General features: G+C 39.9%; 1 protein-coding gene across 1 annotated transcript in view; it reads left to right on the top strand.

The window, feature by feature from the left end:
* The window catches only part of NLRP14 (NLR family pyrin domain containing 14), a 42,124-nt gene that overhangs the window by 4,877 nt on the left and 17,313 nt on the right, over window positions 1-19,934 (top strand). Inside the window, exons 2-5 of the mRNA XM_051823535.2 lie at window positions 4,827-5,191; window positions 5,990-6,061; window positions 10,663-12,253; window positions 15,322-15,492. Of these exons, the coding sequence (XP_051679495.2) occupies window positions 4,906-5,191; window positions 5,990-6,061; window positions 10,663-12,253; window positions 15,322-15,492 (2,120 nt within the window). The 5' untranslated portion in view covers window positions 4,827-4,905. The remainder of the gene's footprint in view (window positions 1-4,826; window positions 5,192-5,989; window positions 6,062-10,662; window positions 12,254-15,321; window positions 15,493-19,934) is intronic.

Genomic DNA, 19,934 nt, shown 5'->3' with positions numbered 1-19,934 from the left:
TAGAAGGCAGAGTTAGAGGGAGAGACAGAGTGTGATCTTTCATCTGCTGGTTCATCTCCCAAATGGCCACAATAGCTAGGGCTGGGTGAGGCTGAAGCCAGGAGCCTGGAACTCCATTCAGGTCTCCCACATGGGTGGCAGGGGCCCACGAATTTTGGTCATCCTCAACTGCTTTCACAGGAACATCAGCAGGGAGCTGGATGGGAAGTGGGGCTGCTGAGACCTGAATGGGTGCTCATACTGGATGCTGGCATTGTAAGCGGGTTAACCTGCTGTGCTGCAATACCAGCCCCCCAACCCCACCACGTTATATATTGATGAACTCTTGTATGTTGTCTGGTGCTTAGGAATTACAAAAAGTGGCTGTTCTAATTTTGCTTGCATGTCTCCTGGTGCAGCTTCATTACACATTTCTGCTGGTGTTTGGGTTGTAATTGCTAGTTTTTAAAAATATTTTATTTCTGAATAGTTCCCTTTCTTAGAATTACAGAAAGGGTTCTTGAATTCCTCTCAAAGATTTTTCCCATTTTTTCAATTTTTTAAATAATTTAAGACTGGGAATCTATCTTCCATGCTTGTTCCATTTGTCTGTTTTTCGTTGGACTCCCTTATTTCTGTGTTTTTTTTTTTTTGTTTTTGTTTTTGTTTTTTTTTTAATTGAAAGAGTTAGAGATAAGGAGAGACAGATCTTCTGTCTGCTGGTTAACTTCCCAGATGGCTGAAACAGCCAAGGCTGGGCCAGCCGGAAGCCATGAGCTTCTTACAGGCCTTGCATGTGGGTGGCAGGGGCACAAACACTTGGGCCATCCTTTGCTGCTTTCCCCAGGCCATTAGCAGAGAGCTATGTGGTAATTTCCCCTATTTTTTAACATGTTACTGTGGCATTTTTAACAATTAAGACAATTGATTAAGATAATTCAGTTTCATTTAATTTGGATTTCACCCATTTTTTCCAAGTGTTCTTTTTCTTATTCCTGGACCCTTTCAAAGATGCCATGTTACATCTAGTCATTTTGTCTCCTTAGTCTGCTCAGATCTGTGACAGTTTTGTTTTTGATGACCTAGATGGTTTTAAGAAATACTAGTCGGGTATTTGGTAGCTTATCCTTCAGTTTGGGTTTGTGTGGCGTTTTTTTTTGCTAAGGCTAGGAGAGAGGGGATGAGGGAGAGAGGGAGAGGGAGGGGGAAGGAGGAGGGAGAGAGGGAGAGGGAGGGGGAAGGAGGAGGGAGAGAGGGAGAGGGAGGGGGAAGGAGGAGGGAGAGAGGGAGAGGGAGGGGGAAGGAGGAGGGAGAGAGGGAGAGGGAGGGGGAAGGAGGAGGGGGAGAGGGAGGGGGAAGGAGGAGGGGGAGAGGGAGAGGGAGGGGGAAGGAGGAGGGAGAGAGGGAGAGGGAGGGGGAAGGAGGAGGGAGAGAGGGAGAGGGAGGGGGAAGGAGGAGGGAGAGAGGGAGAGGGAGGGGGAAACAGAGGGAGATCTTCCATCCATTGGTTCACTCCCTAAATGGCTGCTATGGCGGGGCTGGACCAGGCCGAATCCAGTAGCTTCATCTGGGTCTCTCGTGTGGGTGCAGGGGCTCAAGGACTGGGGCCTTCTGCTGCTGCTTTCCCAGACACATTAGCAGGAAGCAACTAGGACTCGAAATGGTGCCCATATAGGGTACCACTGCTGCAGACTGCAGCTTAACCCACTCCACCACAGCATCAACCCCTTGTTTCTTAATTTTCAAGTTTCTGTATCTCTACAAAGTGGAGAAAACCAAATTTGGAGGACTGCTTTGAAGACTGGAGAAGTTTTTCAGAGAACTTATACATGGTTGGTCCTCAGCAAATGTAGTTATTACCTGATTATTTAGAACAAATAGCCTTTTGGTAATAAAGTCATAAAAAGAAATTTGTAAATTGAAATCCTCTTGAGCTCTGTAATTAATACACAATTACTCTTAGGTGTTTAATTAATGCTATAACTAGTACTCAAATAGTATTTTAAACTTTATGTTTCTGTGTGGGAGCAAAATGTGGTAATCTTTACTTAACATACGCTAAATTGATCTTCTGTATATAAAGATAATTGAAAATTAATTGTGATGTGAAGGGGAAGGGAAGAGGGAGTGGGAGAGGGGAGCATTGTGGATGGGAGGGAAGACACGGGCGGGGCGGGCGGGGCGGGGGGGGAGGAGGCTATTGTGGTCCATAAGCTGTACTTTGGAAATTTATGCTCATTAAATAAATTTAAAAAAAAGGCAAAAAAATAAATTTTAAGAGAGGCAAAAAAAAAAAAGAAATCCTCTTAGATTATGGGTTCTCATTTTAGATCAGAAAATTTTAGAATGAATTGATGCATTTATGTAACAGAAACAGCACCAAACATTTGTTTTCCTGTATATATTCCTTTATATTCTAAAAATATAAGAGCACAAAACCAAAAAAACTTTTAAGAACAGCATAAAACCTTTAGGAAGGGGGCCAAAGGACATTTTACTTTATTAGAGTTGTAGAAACCAAATAGAATTCAGACCCAAATAGGTCTTGGTTCTAAGGGACACCTAGCAAGGTAGAAAGAAAATGAAGCAAGTGTGGAATTATGAGAGCCAAGGGGAGAAATAATATAAAGATGGAAGCCATTGTTGAAATGAAACTAAATTGGGTGATGCATTAGCTTTATTAATACTTAGACATATTCCTGCCTACAGGTAGGAAATTGATCCTAAAATGTGTGTTGAGTTTTGAAGCAGAGTGGTAATTGATATGTGTTACCCCAGTGAAATTGGGGTAGCAAAAGATAGACTGCAGTGAGTTGAAAAGGTGACATATGAAGTACAGAAGATTTAGAATTTTGACCATGAGGATGAAAGGGATATGAAGAGAACATTTGAGAAAGACTAAATTTGATTTGGGCATGTTTAAATACTACTGGGGAGAACTTAAGAGGACAGGGAAAAAGTTGAATACAGAAAAGAGATCAATAATAGATTACACACTTTTGGAACATCTGAGATTGCGATCTTGGGTGAAGGGACAAGCTGTAGAAAAAGAAGTGAATCCCTTCCTTTGTTATAAAGGGGAAAGCAAAAGAAGGAAAACAAAGGCTCATGTGCAGGGATATCTGTACATTTCTAGGCTGGATGGTTGAATGTAATGTGTTCCATGCTTCATTTTCTCTTACTCTCATGTATGTACTGGAGAAAATGTCAGTGTGTTCCTTTTAAGTTTCCTCAAATTGTTTCCATTTTGGTTCCTTTGGGGGAAAAATATGGAACATGTTTTTGTAAGGTTTATCTATAATCTAGAATATTCTTGGAGTATAGTTTAAAAACAATTCTAAAATGACTGGTATCTCACCAATTGCCCGACATTCCAGATTTACTATGTAATTCTTAAGATAATTCACCTTCTGTTTAATAGATAAACTCTCTCCCTTATGTAAGTTTTCCCTACATAGCTGTCTTTTCCAATCCCATTAGCAAGATTAGGTGGCAGAATTATGAAAGAATGGAAAGGGTAGGATGTTAGAGAAAGATCTAAGGTTCTAACTGTACCACTTACTTTGTTTTTAGTCAAATAACTGCAGAGAAGTGAGAAACTTGAAGGTGGCGGGGAAGGTGTGCTTCTGTTATTAAGAAATGGAATAAGGTTCTTAAGATGGTTGACTAAGAGAAAAACATAGGTCTCAGAAGATCATGATTTAATGTTTGAAGTGTCAAAGTGGAAATAAGGAATGAAATTGCCCAATTAACTGGGAGATATTAGTAGAAAATAGATTGTGAGAGTTTAAAATCTGAGTGTGAGTAGTTTTTGATAAAGCCTGGGTGAGTGCATCAGAGTGAAATGCCGAAGTGCAGTGAGGTCATGGGAGTTGATATCAAGGATCTGAGAGAATACTGTTTTGGATGAACTTTAACACTGAATTCATCCATTGAGGGGTAGACCTGAAATGAATTTTGTGATCTAGGAACAGACTCAGTGGTTGTGTATGGATTGATAACAAGAGACAACATGACAAGAAGAGATAGATGGCAGCTTATTCCAATTGCATGTACTTCATGAAAAATAATGTTCGCAGGAATGTACTAATAGTGTTTATAGGCTTAGACAGGTGTTGGATGTTGGTAAGGCAAAGTATAGGGATGAGGAAAATTGCCACCACTCAGTAAGAGTGTATACTGTGTCAGGTTATACATAGATAGTAGTATGGAGCAAATGAGACATGATCTTTTGAGGTTGATTATGATATCCCCTCTTTGCAGAAGAAAACTAAACTGAGGTTGGAGAGATCAATTTTTTTTTAAGTTCACAAGTGGTGGGGCTGGTAATTTCTTCTGCCTCGTGAGCAGGTGGAAGAAATAGTGCAGTATCTATGTTAAATAATGTTTTATCATAGAAAATGTATTGGGGCTGGCACTGTGGCATAGTGAGTAAGGCCACCGCCTGCAGTGCTAGCATCCCATATGGGCACTGGTTCAAATCCTGGCCATCCACTTCTGACCCAGCTCTCTGCTATGGCTGGGAAAGCAGTAGAAGATGGCTTAAGTCCTTGGGCCCCCTGCACCTGTGTGGGAGACCCAGAAGAAGCTCCTGGCTCCTAGCTTTGGATTGGCACAGCTCAGGCTGTTGTGGCCAATTGGAGAGTGAACCGCCGGGTGGAAGACCTCTCTCTCTCTCTTTGTACCTCTTCTCTCTGTGTAACTCTTTCAAATCTTTAAAAAATAAAAAAAAAAAGAAAATGTATTATAGAGGACCCTTGGTCAATACTAAGCCTAAAGTAGTGGGTTTTGACAAATGTTTATTGAATAAACCTGTATTTTAAAGGTATTTTACTTTCTACTCCTAGTTTTCCATAGGTCCTATTCATTCCACCTTATTTTGATTACTTTTCCCCACTGGAGCCTGAATATTAATCCATAGACAAGATGGCAGCTTCTTCATCTTCCTACTTTTCTGATTTTGGGCTGCTGCTGTATTTGGAGGAGCTAAACAAAGAGGAATTCAATAAATTCAAGTTACTTCTAAGGGAGACCATGGAACCGGGGCCTTGCCTGATACCCTGGACGGCAGTGAAGAAGGCCAAGCGTGAGGATCTGGCTAACCTGATGAACAGATATTATCCAGGAGAGCAGGCCTGGAGTGTGACGCTGAAAATCTTTGGCAAGATGAACCTGAGGGGTTTGTGTGAAAGAGCAAAAGCAGAGATCAACCGTGAGTGATTCCAGGGACATATCTGGGGATAGTGAGAAGGAAGTGTATCCTGGAGCCTATAGGAAGGAAGCTGTAAAATGGAGTTAGGGATTAAACTGTTCTGAGGGACACACTCTCCATGATCTTGTATGTGGAGAGCTTGTTGGATCATTTGTGGAACACTGAAGGGATGGGGGTTTTGAGTACTATAACCTAGCCTGGTTCGTTAACTGGGGGTAATTTATCCATCATGTGCTAATCAAAATGATGAAAGAGATTGAGCAATAGAAAACTTCTCTTCTAGCATACCATTGCCTAAACTATTAAAAAAAGCTTAGGCTAAATTTTGAAATCACAAATATGACTTAACATATCTTAATATATTAAACATTTCTGTATATGGCTACTTTATATTAATGGCTAAAACTTATTAAAGGACATAGGCCAATCCAATATTTTAATTTTGAGGTATGAAATATTAGATATTTAAAATTCCTCATGCCTATTTAAGGCCCTATAGCTATGGATTCCTTTGAGCCTCACCATATTACTGAGAAGTCAGTGTAGACCAGGGAACCTCAGCTTGTGCTGAACCCTCTGCCCTAGAGGATAGGGAGCATAATAAGCAATCCCCCATTTAAATATTACTAGTACCATATCACTTCTTCCTTAAGCTAAGTTGATGGAGTCTGAGGTTCTTTTTGCTCTAGTTTTCTGAAATCCAGGTGGTTATAGAATTGGAGCCCTGAGAATGCTGGCCCCTGTCAGGACCATCACCAAGGCTCTTTGTTTTTGGTCAATCTCATGTTCCTGTTGCAGGGACAGCTACGGCTATGGAACAAGAGGATGTTGAGCCCAGAGAGATGCAAGGTGACCAGGAACCCATGCTGGGTGAGTGCATAGGCTTTTTTTCAGATTTGAGAGATGTTTGAACTTTTGAAGCATTTTTTCTACTATTCCATCTTTTTCAGTATCATTAATAAAGAATCAACAAAACTGACTGTGGCCAAAGTCCAAATTGGGGACCTCTCTGTTAACCCAGGGCCTCAAGAGAGAAGTATGTGGAAATGCCTAGTCAAAAGCTGATCCTCTGATGAACAAAAAGTTTACATTTGTGTTTTGTGGACTAAAGACTCTACATTGGCAGGGATCATTTGATTTATTTCATCAATTCTCTTCCTTTAGAGATGGTCCTATAATCGTATTCCAGCAGATGGACAAGCCAGTCTGTACAAAATCCAATTTCTAGAACCAAGCCTTTTCAATCTTAGTTTAACACAGTCCCAGTTTCTCTACTTTGTTTTGAATGCTACATAGTTGAATTCCAGTTTATGTGCGAGTGTAGTAGAAAAAAAAATTGGTCTTGGTGAGAAACCTTTGCTTTTAACCCAGCTATATTGCTTTCTAATGATTCACAAGATCTCATTCAAATAATAACCAAGACTCTACTTCATTCCAAGCACAAACTAATAAAAGTTACTTTATTGAATGACCTTATGATTGAATATAAGGAAGTTTATTCCTTTGGGATGAGCAAAAACTAATGGCTTTCAATTTATTTTTTTCAAATCTGACAGCTCTTTCTCTCATATTTGTAGATATGTATACTCAGATAGCTAATTAACTCTCCATTCTCTGGTAGTCTGTGACAAAAGTAACTTATCATAGGAAGTTTGTAAAATACTGTAAGTATGAAATAACTTCTGTACTTATTTTCTGATTGTCCTCTCTCTGTGTGAACCAGCACCACAGTGTTTTGATCTTCGTATCCTGTTTCAAGATAGGCTTTAGTTTCAGGAAATAGTATTCCCTTCCTCCCTGCTGACGAATCGTTGTTTTTGTTTTTCTAAAACTTTCAGCTATCATGTGTTTACCTTTTGTTTTTCAACACATAACTGAAACAAGTTCTTCTAAAGGTTTCAAATATTATAAAAGTACATAAAGTGACTTGCTCATTCTCCCGCTCCACATCCTTATCTTGGTATTTAGAAATAGCCAGTATTAAAGTTTTAGTGCACAGCCTGTAGGTTTTCAGATGCATAAAGTTCATGTTCTCTGAGATAGGATTATGTGTACGTATTTCCCTGAAGCTGGATTTCTTTTCTAACTATATTGTAGACTTATGTTCTTAGTTTTGCATGTAGTTGTATGTTATTTTAATTCAAAGGTTGCATAGTATTGAATTATATAATTGTTTTTTATTCAGCAAGTATATTTGACAATTGTGTGCAAGGAATGTTAGACACTAAGCAATGAGAAACTGATGTATTCCACTCAAGTACATTTCTTTCAAAAGTAAATATGTAAGATAATTATAGGTTGTGATATATCCTGTAAAATGAAAAATATACTGAGTTTTGAGAATATTTGAGAACTAACATTGGGGTTCAGCAGGTTTCCCTTAGATAGTGTCATTAGCATATTTGAATGTTTTAAAAGATATTTATTTGAAAAGCAAAGAGGGAGAGAAACTGAGTAGATGGAAGATTTCTGGTTCACTCCTCAAATGTCCACCACATCCTGGGCTGAGCCAAGACAAAGGCAGCAGCTGGGTATTCAGTTCTTGCACATGAGCAGCAGGACTCTGATATGGAATGGGATTAACAGCTACGTGAAAGGCCAGTCCCATAGTGTCATTTAAATGGGGATCTAAAGGAGGAATCGGACTGAGGAGCTAGAGATGAAACTACATTTTCATTTTACTTGGGCAATTGGGAATCTTGTTCCTTCAGTATATTCTTCAAGCTATATGAGATGTGGAGTTACAGAGAGAAAGGTCTTCCTTCCATTGGTTCACTCCCCAAATGGCCGAATGGCTGGAGCTATGCCGATCCGAAGCCAGGAGCCAGGTGCCTCCTCCTGGTCTCCCATGCGGGTGCAGGCGCCCAAGCACTTGGGCCATCCTCCACTGCCTTCCCAGGCCACAGCAGAGAGCTGCACTGGAAGAGGAGCAACAGGGACTAGAAACCGGCACCCATATGAAATGGTGAGCTGCAGGTGGAGGATTAACCTAGTGCACCACAGTGCCGGCCCCTGTTTTTTAAGAAATAAAGATACTTTTGATCTGTAGGTTCAGGTCTGTCTTAGGGTCCTCCCTGGCTACTATCATTAATTCTTGCCTCTTTTTTATTTGAGTGATGACTGTTCTCCATATATGTCATTTTATTTTGTTTTAGAGGAAAAGTACAAGGAAAGAATATTTCTAGACAATAAAACCTATTTTCCATCAAAGATTCATTTTTATGCATTGTCAATTCTGGGGTTTTTGCCACCTTCTAATGCAAATTTTATTTTATTTTTTTTTAATTCACAAGCTTTTATTGAGATCCCACTCCTGGACGAGGTTCCCTGGTCCCAACAGAGCGGGGGCCAGGGAAGTCAAGCATCAGAGATTGGGAGGGCTCCTTTTATAGATACAGGGTGTGGGGGTTAAAGGTTGAGGCAGGTCTGATCCTCATTGGTTGACCTTTAGGCACCTGTGGAGACCTTGACAAGGACTTTTCTCCGGAAGCGCGGGTAGGGACTCTCCATTCCCAGAAGTACAGGCCTTCCCTCCTTGCGGGTCCCAAAGCTACCATCCCGAACTTTTGATGATAGGAAAGGGGGTGGCGATGAGTCTCTCTGGCTACTTCCTGCTGACTGGGGATGTCGTCTACAGGGGCCCGCTGGGGTATCTTGGGGCTCCGCAGGGACAGGCATGTATAGATGGAGAAGCATCTGTTTGACCGCTTGGTTGCCGAAGGCCTCAGTTCATTCCATTATCACCTGCTGTAAACACTTAAACAGACACGGTAGTATACAAGTCAGGGTGAGAATAGCAACCAATGATCCTAAGAGTGGCATTAACCAGGTAATGAAAGGATTTCATAGAGGAGAGGAAATGGGGGGTCTCTGGACCCTTGTGGGGACAGTTTGGATGTGGCTTAAATCTGATCCCAGCCAAGACCAGGAGAACAGCCACTCAACTTTTGCAGGTAGAGGGGTTTGTCTGTAGAGAAATTCTGAATAATCATACAAGATTAAGTAGGGGAGAGGACCATCAGTACACAGGTTGGGAGTAGAGCCATTAATGTTAGAGGCTATGATTACAAAGGAATGAGGCCCACGTAGGCTAGACAGGGTATAGAACAAAGGACAGAGTCATTATTAGAGGACTCAAGAAACGTGCTGTCTAAGCCACTAATAAGTTCTCCGATTGAGATAAATAGAAACTGACAGAAGGGGCTTGAAAATAATCTGGTGGGCTTTAGGCCTTGTAAGTTAAGAGGCCCAGACCTGTCTATCTCTTCATAGGGTACATCCTAAGGGAGGTGTGAACCTCCTTGGGGAAGGCACCCTGTTGACGTCCATTACCTATCTGGCCTGGGAGGAGAGCTGGCCAGGTAAAGGCAGGTGACAACTGTAACAGGAAATTTACAGTTCTGCCTGTAATGCTGCTGACCCTACTTGGCCATCCCCTCAGCTGTGGTGGTCATTTTGGAAGCTGGGCTGAGTGAAGGGCTTTTCAGCTTAGAACCAATAAGATCCGTGGCTCTGACCTGAAGTCCTTCAACTCCAGGGCAGTTCCATTTCCAGTGATCCAACTCTTGGCTGGCAGAGCTGCCAGGGCTCTTCACAAGCTGATTTCTGCTGAAGCCCAGGCTTACCACATTGCAGGCCACTGCAGTGGACTGGCCTGTTGGGCCTCCTTGAGGGCAGATCACTGTACAGAACAGCCATCCTGCCACCTATCTTTACATTTCTGATGCCTAGCTTTCTTTTCCTCCTGGTTTTTGTTAAAGCAGACCAGAGGATGCAAGTCAAGGGGGTGCTCAAGTCCCATCTCTAATCTTTAGTGGCCTAAACTAGAAATCTGTAGTCATAGGCATGTTCTGTAGTAGTTTTTCTGAGGTAGATAATGCCCATGAGGAAAGCTATGTCCTCGCTTTAAAACTCTTTCCCTTGTTTGGTCTGAAAGGGAGGTGTTGCCTGTTTACTGTGCCCATGGCGAAGTAAACCTAGTTGTGAAATTATAATTTAAGCTCTCATTTTGGCTATGCTGTTACAGAAAATGTTAACCATTCCTTTTATAAGATATCAAGATCAAATTTTACATCTTGGAGAGTCCTTCAGAATAGAATTACTTTCCTACCTCAAAGAATAGAGAAATAAGAACAAGTTGGACTTACCAATAGAGAAATGGGGGTGCCAGTCCCAGATCACTTACCTACAATAGCAATATCAAATGAAAACTTAGAAAGCAGTTTCAATCATTAGATAATAACTTGGGAAAACATTTACCAGAAGGTAAATGCAAATTTGCTAATGCAAATTTTAAATCCGTAAGAATATTTGTATGTGAGTTACTTTTTTTTATTTATACCAGCTTTGAATTTGGCCTGTATTATTATTTGGTTCTAACCCCAAGTCCAATATTCTTAACATTACAACTCAGAATTTGTTTTGATTGTGTGTTTATTGCTTTTTTTTCCCCCTGTACTATTCTAATCTAGATAGTGGAACAGAATACAGAATTCAAATTAAGGAAAAATTTTGCATCATTTGGGATGAGAGCTCTTGGCTTGGAGAACTTGAAACTTTCCATCGTGCAATTTCTCAGGAAGATGAAGATTTGGTGGAGCATTTGTTTGATATGGATGTCAAAACTGGTGAGCAGCCACAGATAGTGGTGCTTCAGGGAGCCGCTGGGGTTGGGAAAACAAAGTTGGCAAGGAAGGCAATGTTAGATTGGGCAAAGGGCAATTTCTATCAGAAGTTTTCCTATGTGTTTTACCTCAATGGGAGAGAGATGAACCAGTTGAAGGAGACAAGCTTTGCTCAACTGATATCGAAGGACTGGCCCAGCGCAGAAAGTCCCATTGAAAAGATTCTGTCACAGCCAAGTGGTCTCCTTTTTATTATTGATAGTTTTGATGAACTGAACTTTGCCTTTGAGGAGCCTGAGTTTGCACTGTGTGAAGACTGGACCCAGGTGCACCCAGTGTCCTTCCTCCTGAGTAGTTTGCTGAGGAAAGTGATGCTTCCTGAGTCATCTTTATTGTTGACAATGAGACTCACATCTTCCAAGAGACTGAAGAATGTATTGAAGAGTCAACGTTATGTAGAAATACCCGGAATGCCTGAGCAGATAAGAAAGGAGTATATTTACCAGTTTTTTGAAGATGAGGAGTGGGGCAAGAAAGCATTCAGTTTGCTAAGAAGCAATGAGATGCTTTTTAGCATGTGCCGGGTCCCCCAGGTGTGCTGGATTGCTTGTACTTGTCTGAAGCGGGAAATGGAGAAGGGTGGTGATGTCACAGTCACCTGCCAGACAACCACAGCTCTTTTTACCAGCTACATTTCCAGCTTGTTCACATCAGTAGATGAATGCTGTCTTAGTCTGCCCAACCAGGACCAACTGGGGAGGCTGTGCCACTTGGCTGCAAAAGGAATATGGACTATGACACATGTGTTTTACAGGGACAATCTCAGAAAGCATGGGTTGACCAAAGATGATGTTGCAATTTTTCTGGACATGAATATTCTTCAAAGGGACAGAGAGTATGAAAATTGCTATGTGTTCACCCATCTACATGTTCAGGAATTTTTTGCAGCTATGTTTTATATGTTGAAGGACAACTGGGAAGCTAGGGATTATCCTGTTGAGTCTTTTGAAGATTTGAAGTTGTTACTTGAAAGCAAAAATGATAAAGACTCTAATTTGATGCAGATGAGATGCTTTTTGTTTGGACTATTGAATGAAAAGAAAATAAAACAACTGGAGGAAGCTTTAAATTGTAAAACATCATTGGACATAAAACAAGAGTCGCTTCAGTGGATGGAAGAATTAGGAAACAGTGACTACTCTCCATCCGAGCTGGGATTTCTGGAGTTGTTTCACCACCTGTATGAGACTCAAGATGAAGCATTTATAAGTCAGGCAATGAGCTACTTCCCAAAGATTGACATTAAAATGTGTGAAAAAAACCATTTGCTTGTGACTTCATTTTGCCTTAAGCACTGCCGATGCTTGCAGACCATTAAACTGTCGGTATCAGTGATATTTGAGAAGATAGTAAACTCAAGTTGCCCAGCCAAAACTTGGTAAGTGTGTTTTGTCAGTTCCCCAGAAATGACCTAGATTTGATCAGAGGGAAGAACTATTGAGCTGAGGTTCCAGAGCTGGAGTAAAACTTCAGAGTTGCTCCACTTGGAAGCAAAGAGATTAGGCATTTAAACCCCTTAATGAATGGGCAAAAACTGGCCTAATATGGCTTGGCCTGAGAGCAACACCAGGCTGGGGTGTGGACTGAGTTCTAAGCTGCCAGTACTCCCAGCAATGCGAGGGAATGACTGCCTCAGTCCTCAAGGAGGAATGTGGCATAATGCAAATTTTAATTCATTACAGTTGGTATATTTAATTTTTAAAAATATTTTCCTCCAGAAGAATAAAGGCCCATAAATTTCTTGGTAAACCTAGTGTACACTGATCATTTCTGTGTACTGTGTTCTCTGTGCACTACTGACCTTGCTCAACATCTGTGTTACCTAGAGAGAGGCTGGTCTTTGTTTTGCAGTTTCTGAAGTGTTCTGCCCTTTTAAGTCTGAGAGTCAAAGGTAAAAATATAGTAGTTGCTAAATGATTTTTTTTTTAAAAAGTGAACTTCATTTTATTAAGTGTGCTGTTTTACCCTGTCCATTTCAAGTAGCCTTTTCTGACTGCCCATCTAAATCTAGGAGGATTGGACTGTGGAACTCAGTTTAGTGAATTAGGTTTAACTAAGATTGAGATCTTAGTTTAGTGGGTTGGATATTTAATATATCATGCAATTTAATGCTAATTGCAAACATCTCAGTTTATATATATATATTTTTAAAGATTTTGAGAGGTAGAGATATAGACAGTGAGAGGGAGAGACAGAGAAAGGTCTTCATCTGCTGGTTCACTCCCCAAATGGCTGCAATGGCCAGAGCTGCACTGATCTGAAGCCAGGAGCCAGGAGCTTCTTCCAAGTCTCCCATGTGGGTGCATCTTCCACTGCTTTCTGAGGCCATAGCAGAGAGCTGGATCGGAAGAGAAGCAGCCAGAACTAGAACCAGTGCCCATATGGGATGCCAGCACTGCAGGCAGAGGATTAAACTGCTGTGCCACAGAGCTGACACCCTCAGTTTATTAAGATTACAAACCAGATTCAGAGAGGTTTACCTAGAAAGTTGATAATTCTTGATTCAAGCCCACATAAAATAATAGCTAACATCTGCTGAGTGCTTACAACATACCTGACAATCTAAGTCCTTTAACTCATTTTGTTTTCCAACAGCCCAATGAAGTAGATACTGTTATTTCTATCCTTAGAAAAACCAGTGAGGTGGGCCACTAGGTTAATTCTCCACCTGTGGTGCTGGCACCCAGGGTTCTAGTCCCAGTCGGGGCGCCGGATTCTGTCCCGGTTGCTCCTCTTCCAGTCCAGCTCTCTGCTGTGGCCCTGGAGGGCAGTGGAGGATGGCCCAAGTGCTTGGGCCCTGCACCTGCATTGGAGACCTGGAGGAAGCACCTGGCTCCTGGCTTTGGATTGGCGCCAGCCACAACGCGCCAGCCGTAGCAGGCACTTAACGGGTGAACCATTGGAAAAAGACCTTTCTCTGTGTCTCTCACTGTCTAACTCTGCCTGTCAAAAAAAAAAAAAAAAAAAAAAAAAAACAGGTACCAAGAAGGCTTATAACTTAACAGAGGTCACTCATCTGATTGCAAATTCTTGTTTTTCCAACTTTACTTGAGCTATCTGATAGCCATTAAATTTCAGAAGCAATCTTAGCTTATAAATTTAATTTTTCTATGATCTGAGACAGTGAAAATTGTGGGCTTGGATGCTATAACTTTAAACCTTTTGGAGGAATTTTGATAAGTCTTTCAGTCAGTTCCCTAGTTCCATCTAAAGAAAATGTGAGAATGTAGAGCATGCCTAATAATAAATGATGGTAAGGTATTCTTACCACTAAATGACCGTCTTCATGCTAGCTTCCCTCACCTATGTTATAGCATTACTACTACAGGAGTTGGAATTATTACTGAAATTAAAAAGGATCTGAGAACCTACTATTCTAAAGTAAGTGACTTCAGTCTCTTCTAAAACATAACACCATTGTAAACTTCATGAGGGCAGGATCTCTTATTCACTATGTCTATAGTATTTATATATAAGAAGCACTTGCATATTTGAATGTATGATTTATTTGTTTTCACAAATTTAAGGCCTCATGATAGTCTGCAGTGTCATTCATTTCCATTTAAGTAAGCTATGGAAATGGATATGAGGTACAAGGCAATCCACTAGCCTTTTATATATTTCAATGCAAACAAGCTACCAATTGTTAGCAGCACTTGAAATGTTAGATATTGGCATTTTCTTTAGATTGCCTTACTAAATATTCACATTAGCCCTAAGAATTTGACTTATGGTGAATCTGGTCCACAAGATTACATCACCTTGCAGCTGCTTTAGTTTGTATAAGTACATTCTTTGATATTTGCACAATGATGAAATTGCCAACAATACAGTTCTCCGTTTCTGTTGATATCCAAATAATTAAATCATAAACTTTTAAAGTATACAACATGCTTTTGTGTTCCCACTGAAATTAATAATTAAACCCTCACAACACTGTGAAGGGAGATGGCATTTCCGTTTTATAATTTTATAGATGAAGAAAACTTGAAACTCAAAGAACTGATGTGACTTCCTTAAAATACAGAGCTATTAATTGGTAGGCCTGGTGTTCAAAGCCCGCGGTTGTTAATCTAGACCATATTATAGCTTATGTCTACCCACTAGTCTTCATCCTACTCTTTGTGCTCATGCCTTATTTTTTTTCTCTTGAAATTAGCTCTTTGGGTATTTAAATACTTCTGTCTTGTCCTTCATAAGTCTCTCCCACCAAAGTAAAGTCCCTCTTATTTTGTGTGGTAAGGAAATGAAGGGAGGGAAGCTGGTGGGCAGAAAAGACTTCGGGTGTGCCCACTGATAGACTTCCTGGTGGACTGTGCCTGTGACAAAGCTGCACTGGATGCTTTTGTCATTTCAGAAGTACACTTAATTTTACCCCATTCCCTCTTCTGAGAGTTGCCTGGGCTGAAATAGATTAATTGGTCTTTTCATCTTCTAATTATTTAGGCAAAACGATGAAGATCTCATTATTCGTTGCTGGAAAGATCTCTGTTCTGTGATTCACACAAATGAACACTTGAAAGAACTGAACCTGTGCCATAGCAACCTTGATGAACTAGCGATGAGGATTTTTTATCAAGAACTTAGTCACCCAAACTGTAAACTGCAAAAGCTACTGTAAGTCTGCCATGAGAAAATATAATGAAGTTATTGCAAATTCTCTGTCTCTGTCACCTTCCACTTGTACTTGTTAGGGGAAATCGATAGTAAACAAATAAGTTACATGCCACATCATGTTTCCATCATTGACAGACCTGAGATACACTGATAGTGGTCCACAAGATTACATCACCTAGCAACTTCTTTAGTTTGTATAAGTACATTCTTTGCACAATGATGAAATAGCCCAACAATACAGCTCTCACAGTATATTTCATCCTCGGGCAACATATGACTGTATTTAGCATCAGTTGTGTAAAATGAGTAATGGAAAATTCTAAAAACATGGTAGCATAACTTGTTTTGGGAAAGATTCCACAGATTCCAATGTAGCTGTTCCCATTGGTTTTCATACTTAAAGAATTTTCGAGATGAAGAAGGAATGCAGAGCTGAGACATTGCAGGCAGGTCAACAAAGCACTTCCAGTGACATATTCTGGAACTTACAGTCTAAACAATTTTTCTGTTGAGGAGTTTACATTCAATATCATACAGATATTAAATGTTCACTTTCTCACACTTTCTTGTCAACAACCAAAATGATGTTTCCATTCCCTCAAAAATTCCTGTACTCCTTTCTGTGAAATCCTCTCAACCCATCCAGTGTAGTGCAATCATTTTACTTTTTTTAAAGAAGATATACTTATTTATTTGAAAGTCAGAATGAGAGACAGAGGGAGCTCTTCCATCTGCTGACTCACTGTGCAAATGCCAGAATGGCCAGGGCTGAGACAGGCCAAAGCCAGGAGCTTCTTTCAGGACTCCATGTGGGTGCAGGCACTCAACCATTTGGGCCATTCTCCACTGCTTTCCCAGGCACAATAGCAAGGAGCCTGATTGGAAATGGAGCAGCCAGGACTGGTACCAGCGCTCATGTGGGATGCTGGCATCACAGGCAGCAGCTTAACTCACTGTGCTACAGTGCCAGCCCCAGTGCAATCATTCTCTAATTTCTGTCACCACAGATTAGCTTTATTTCTCAGAATCATTTAGATAGATTGCTTTTTGATTCATATACAGTCAGTTTTAAAATAATCACAGGTAATTAAAACTATAGTAGTATAACATTCTTAACTATTAGTTTCTCAGAAATATAAAAGTTTGAAACTATTTGCAGCAATGTTGACACATGCAGGAATTTTTTTCCTTTTTAAATTTTAACTGCTATATCAGGGAAAACATACAGTATTTGTCCTGTGTCTGGTTTATTTCATTTAACATGATGTTCTCCGGTTGCATCTATTTGGATGCAAATGTTAATATTTTATTCTCTTATGGCTGAATATTAGTCCATTGTGTGTACAAGAAAGTGTGTGTGTGTATCACATTTTTCTTCATTCATCTGATGGCCACCTTGGTTGTTTCCATATTTTGTCTAGTGTGAATAGTGCTGCTATAAACCATGTTGGTGCAAGTATCTCTTTGATACAATTCATTCATGATTTTTGGTCATAAACCCAGCTAATGGGGTTGCTGGATCATGAGACAAGCATATTTCTAATATTCTAAGAAATCTCTATACTGTGTTTTCCACAGTGGCTGCTCTAATTTACATGATCAACAAGAGTTCCCCTTTCGGGGCCGGTGTTGGGGCTTAGCTTGTTAAGCTAACTTCTGCTATGCCAGCAACCTGTGTGGATGCGGATTCAATTCCTAGATGCTCCAGTCACAATCTAGCTCCCTGCTAATAAGCCTGAGAAAGCACTGGATTGCCCAGGTGCTAGGCCCCTACATCCATGTGGAAAACCTAGAAGGAATTCCAGGCTCCTCATGTCATCCTGGATCGGCCCTGGCCTTAGCAGCCATTTGGGTAGTGAACCAGTGGGTGGAAAATCGGTCAATCTCTCTCTTTCTAATTCCTCTGACTCTGACTCTCTGACTTTCAAATAAAACTATTTTTTAAAGTTTCCCTTCTGCACATCCTCAGTAACATTTGTTAGTCTTTGGGATATAACAATTCTTTGACAGGGGTGAAGTGATACCTCATTGTGGTTTTGAGTTTCATTTTCTTGATGGCTAGTGATGTTGAGCATTTTTTTCCAGATATTTCCTGACTATTTAAATTTCTTTTGAGAACTGTATTTAAGTCATTTGCCCATTTTTAAATGGATTGGTTTTTTATTGCTGAGTTTCTTGAATTGCTGTTATAGTCTGGATATTAACCCTATGTCAGATAGTTTGCAGATTTTTTTTCCCATTCAGTCAGCTGTTTCTTCACTTTTGTTTCCTTTCCCATGCAGAAGCTTCTCTGTTTGATAAAATCCCATTTGTCTAGTTTTTTTTCATTACCTGTACCTTGGGGGGGTCTCATCTAAGAAGTCATCACCTACACTGATGTCTTGAAATACTTTCGTACATTCTCAACCCCAGATTTAAAGCCTCAGATCTTAAATTTAGGTCTTAGATCTACCTTGAGTTGATCTTTTTTTTTTTTTTTTAAGTGTTAAAAGGTAGGGATCTAATTCCATTCTTTGACACACATACATCCAATTTTGCCAGCATCATTTATCAAAGAGATTATCCTTTCTCTAGTTTGGGCACTGCTATCAAACACCAATTGGCTGTATATACATGGATTAATTTCAGGAATATCTCTTATGTTCCATTGATCTGTGTTTTTTATGGCAGTACCATGCTGTTTTAATTACTATAGCTTTGTAGTATGCTTTAAAGTCAGCGATTGTGATGCCTCTACCTTGATTATTTTTGCTCAGGATAACTTTGGGTATTCTGGGTCTTTTGTAATTCCATATGAAATCTAGGAATGTTTTTTTTTTCTAATTTCTTAATGTGATTGGCATTTTGATTGTTATACTGAATCCATATGAGGATTGCTTGAGGTAGTACAGACATTTTTTCCAATCCATGAGCAATAACATTTATTTCATTTATTTTTTGTCCTTGATTTCTTTCATCAGTGTTTTATAATTTTCAGTGTAGCGCTCTTTCACTTTGGTTAAATTTATTTGTAAATATTTTTTTTTTTTGGTGGCTATTGTGAGTGGATTTTTTAAATTTGCCTTTTGTTGATTTCATCATTAGTGTATAAAAAAAGCTTTTATTTATGTTTTTATAGAAAGATTTTATTTAAGTTTCCTAAGTACAATATTTGGATTATAGTGGTTCTTCCCCCCCCATACCCACCCTCCCACCCCCAGACCATCCCACCTCCTACTCCTTCTCCCATCCCATTCTTCATTAAGATTCATTTTTAATTATCTTTATATACAGAGGATCAACTCTATACTAAGTAAAGATTTCAACAGTTTGCATCCACACAGACACACAAGTATAAAGTACTGTTTGAAGACTAGTTTTACTGTTAATTCTCATAGTACAACGCATTAAGGACAGAGGTCCTACATGGGGAGCAAGTGCACAGTGATTCCTGTTGTTGATTTAACAATTGACACTCTCATTTATGACATCAGTAATCACCTGAGGCTCTTGTCATGAGCTGCCAAGGCTATGGAAGCCTCTTGAGTTCACCAACTCCAATCTTATTTAGACAAGGTCATAGTCAAAGTGGAGGTTCTCTCCTCCCTTCAGAGAAAGGTACCTCCTTCTTTGGCCCCTTCTTATCACTGGGCTCTCACTCAGATCTTTCATGTAGGTCATTTTTTGCCACAGTGTCTTGGCTTTCCATGCCTGAAATTTTCTCATGGGCTTTTTAGCCAGATCCAAATGCATTAAGGGTTGATTCTAAGGCCAGAGTTATATGCTTATTTTGTAACCTGCAACTTCACTGAATTGGTTTATCATTCTAACAGCTTTTTGATGGAGTGCTTAGGATTTTCCACGTTTAACATCATGTCACCAGAAAACATGGATATTTTGACTACCTCCTTACTAATTTTGATGCCCTTTATCTTTTTCCTCCTTAACTATTCTTGCTAATATTTGCAATACCATATTGAATAAAAGTCGTGAAAGTGGATGTCCTTGTCTTGCTCCCGATCTAAGAAGTGCTTTAGCTTTTCCACATTGATATGATAATGGCTGTTGGTTGACAAATATAACCTGTTTAATTTTGAGGTATGTTCCTTCTACATCTAACTTGTGAAGGTTTTTATCACAAAGAGATGTTGAATCTTACCAAATGCTTTCTTCACATCTGTTGATGACTATGGTTTTTGTTCTTCATTATGTTGATGTGATAATGTTATGTTGATGTGATAATGACATTTATTGATTTGCAAATGTTAAACCACCCTTCCATCTCTGCAAGGGATAAGTCCCACTTGACTGTGATATATGATCTTTGTGATGCGGTGTTGGATTTGTCTGCTAGTAGAATGTGTGCATTTATGTTCATCAAGATATAGGGCTCTAATTTTTTTGTGTGTTGTCTTTGTTCCATTTTGGTTATCAGTGATACTGACTCACAAAAATTTTTGCAG

The sequence above is a fragment of the Oryctolagus cuniculus genome, chromosome 1 (assembly GCF_964237555.1).
Source record: "Oryctolagus cuniculus chromosome 1, mOryCun1.1, whole genome shotgun sequence".
Classification (NCBI taxonomy): Eukaryota; Metazoa; Chordata; class Mammalia; order Lagomorpha; family Leporidae; genus Oryctolagus; species Oryctolagus cuniculus.
This window is presented reverse-complemented; position numbering and strand designations above follow the sequence as displayed.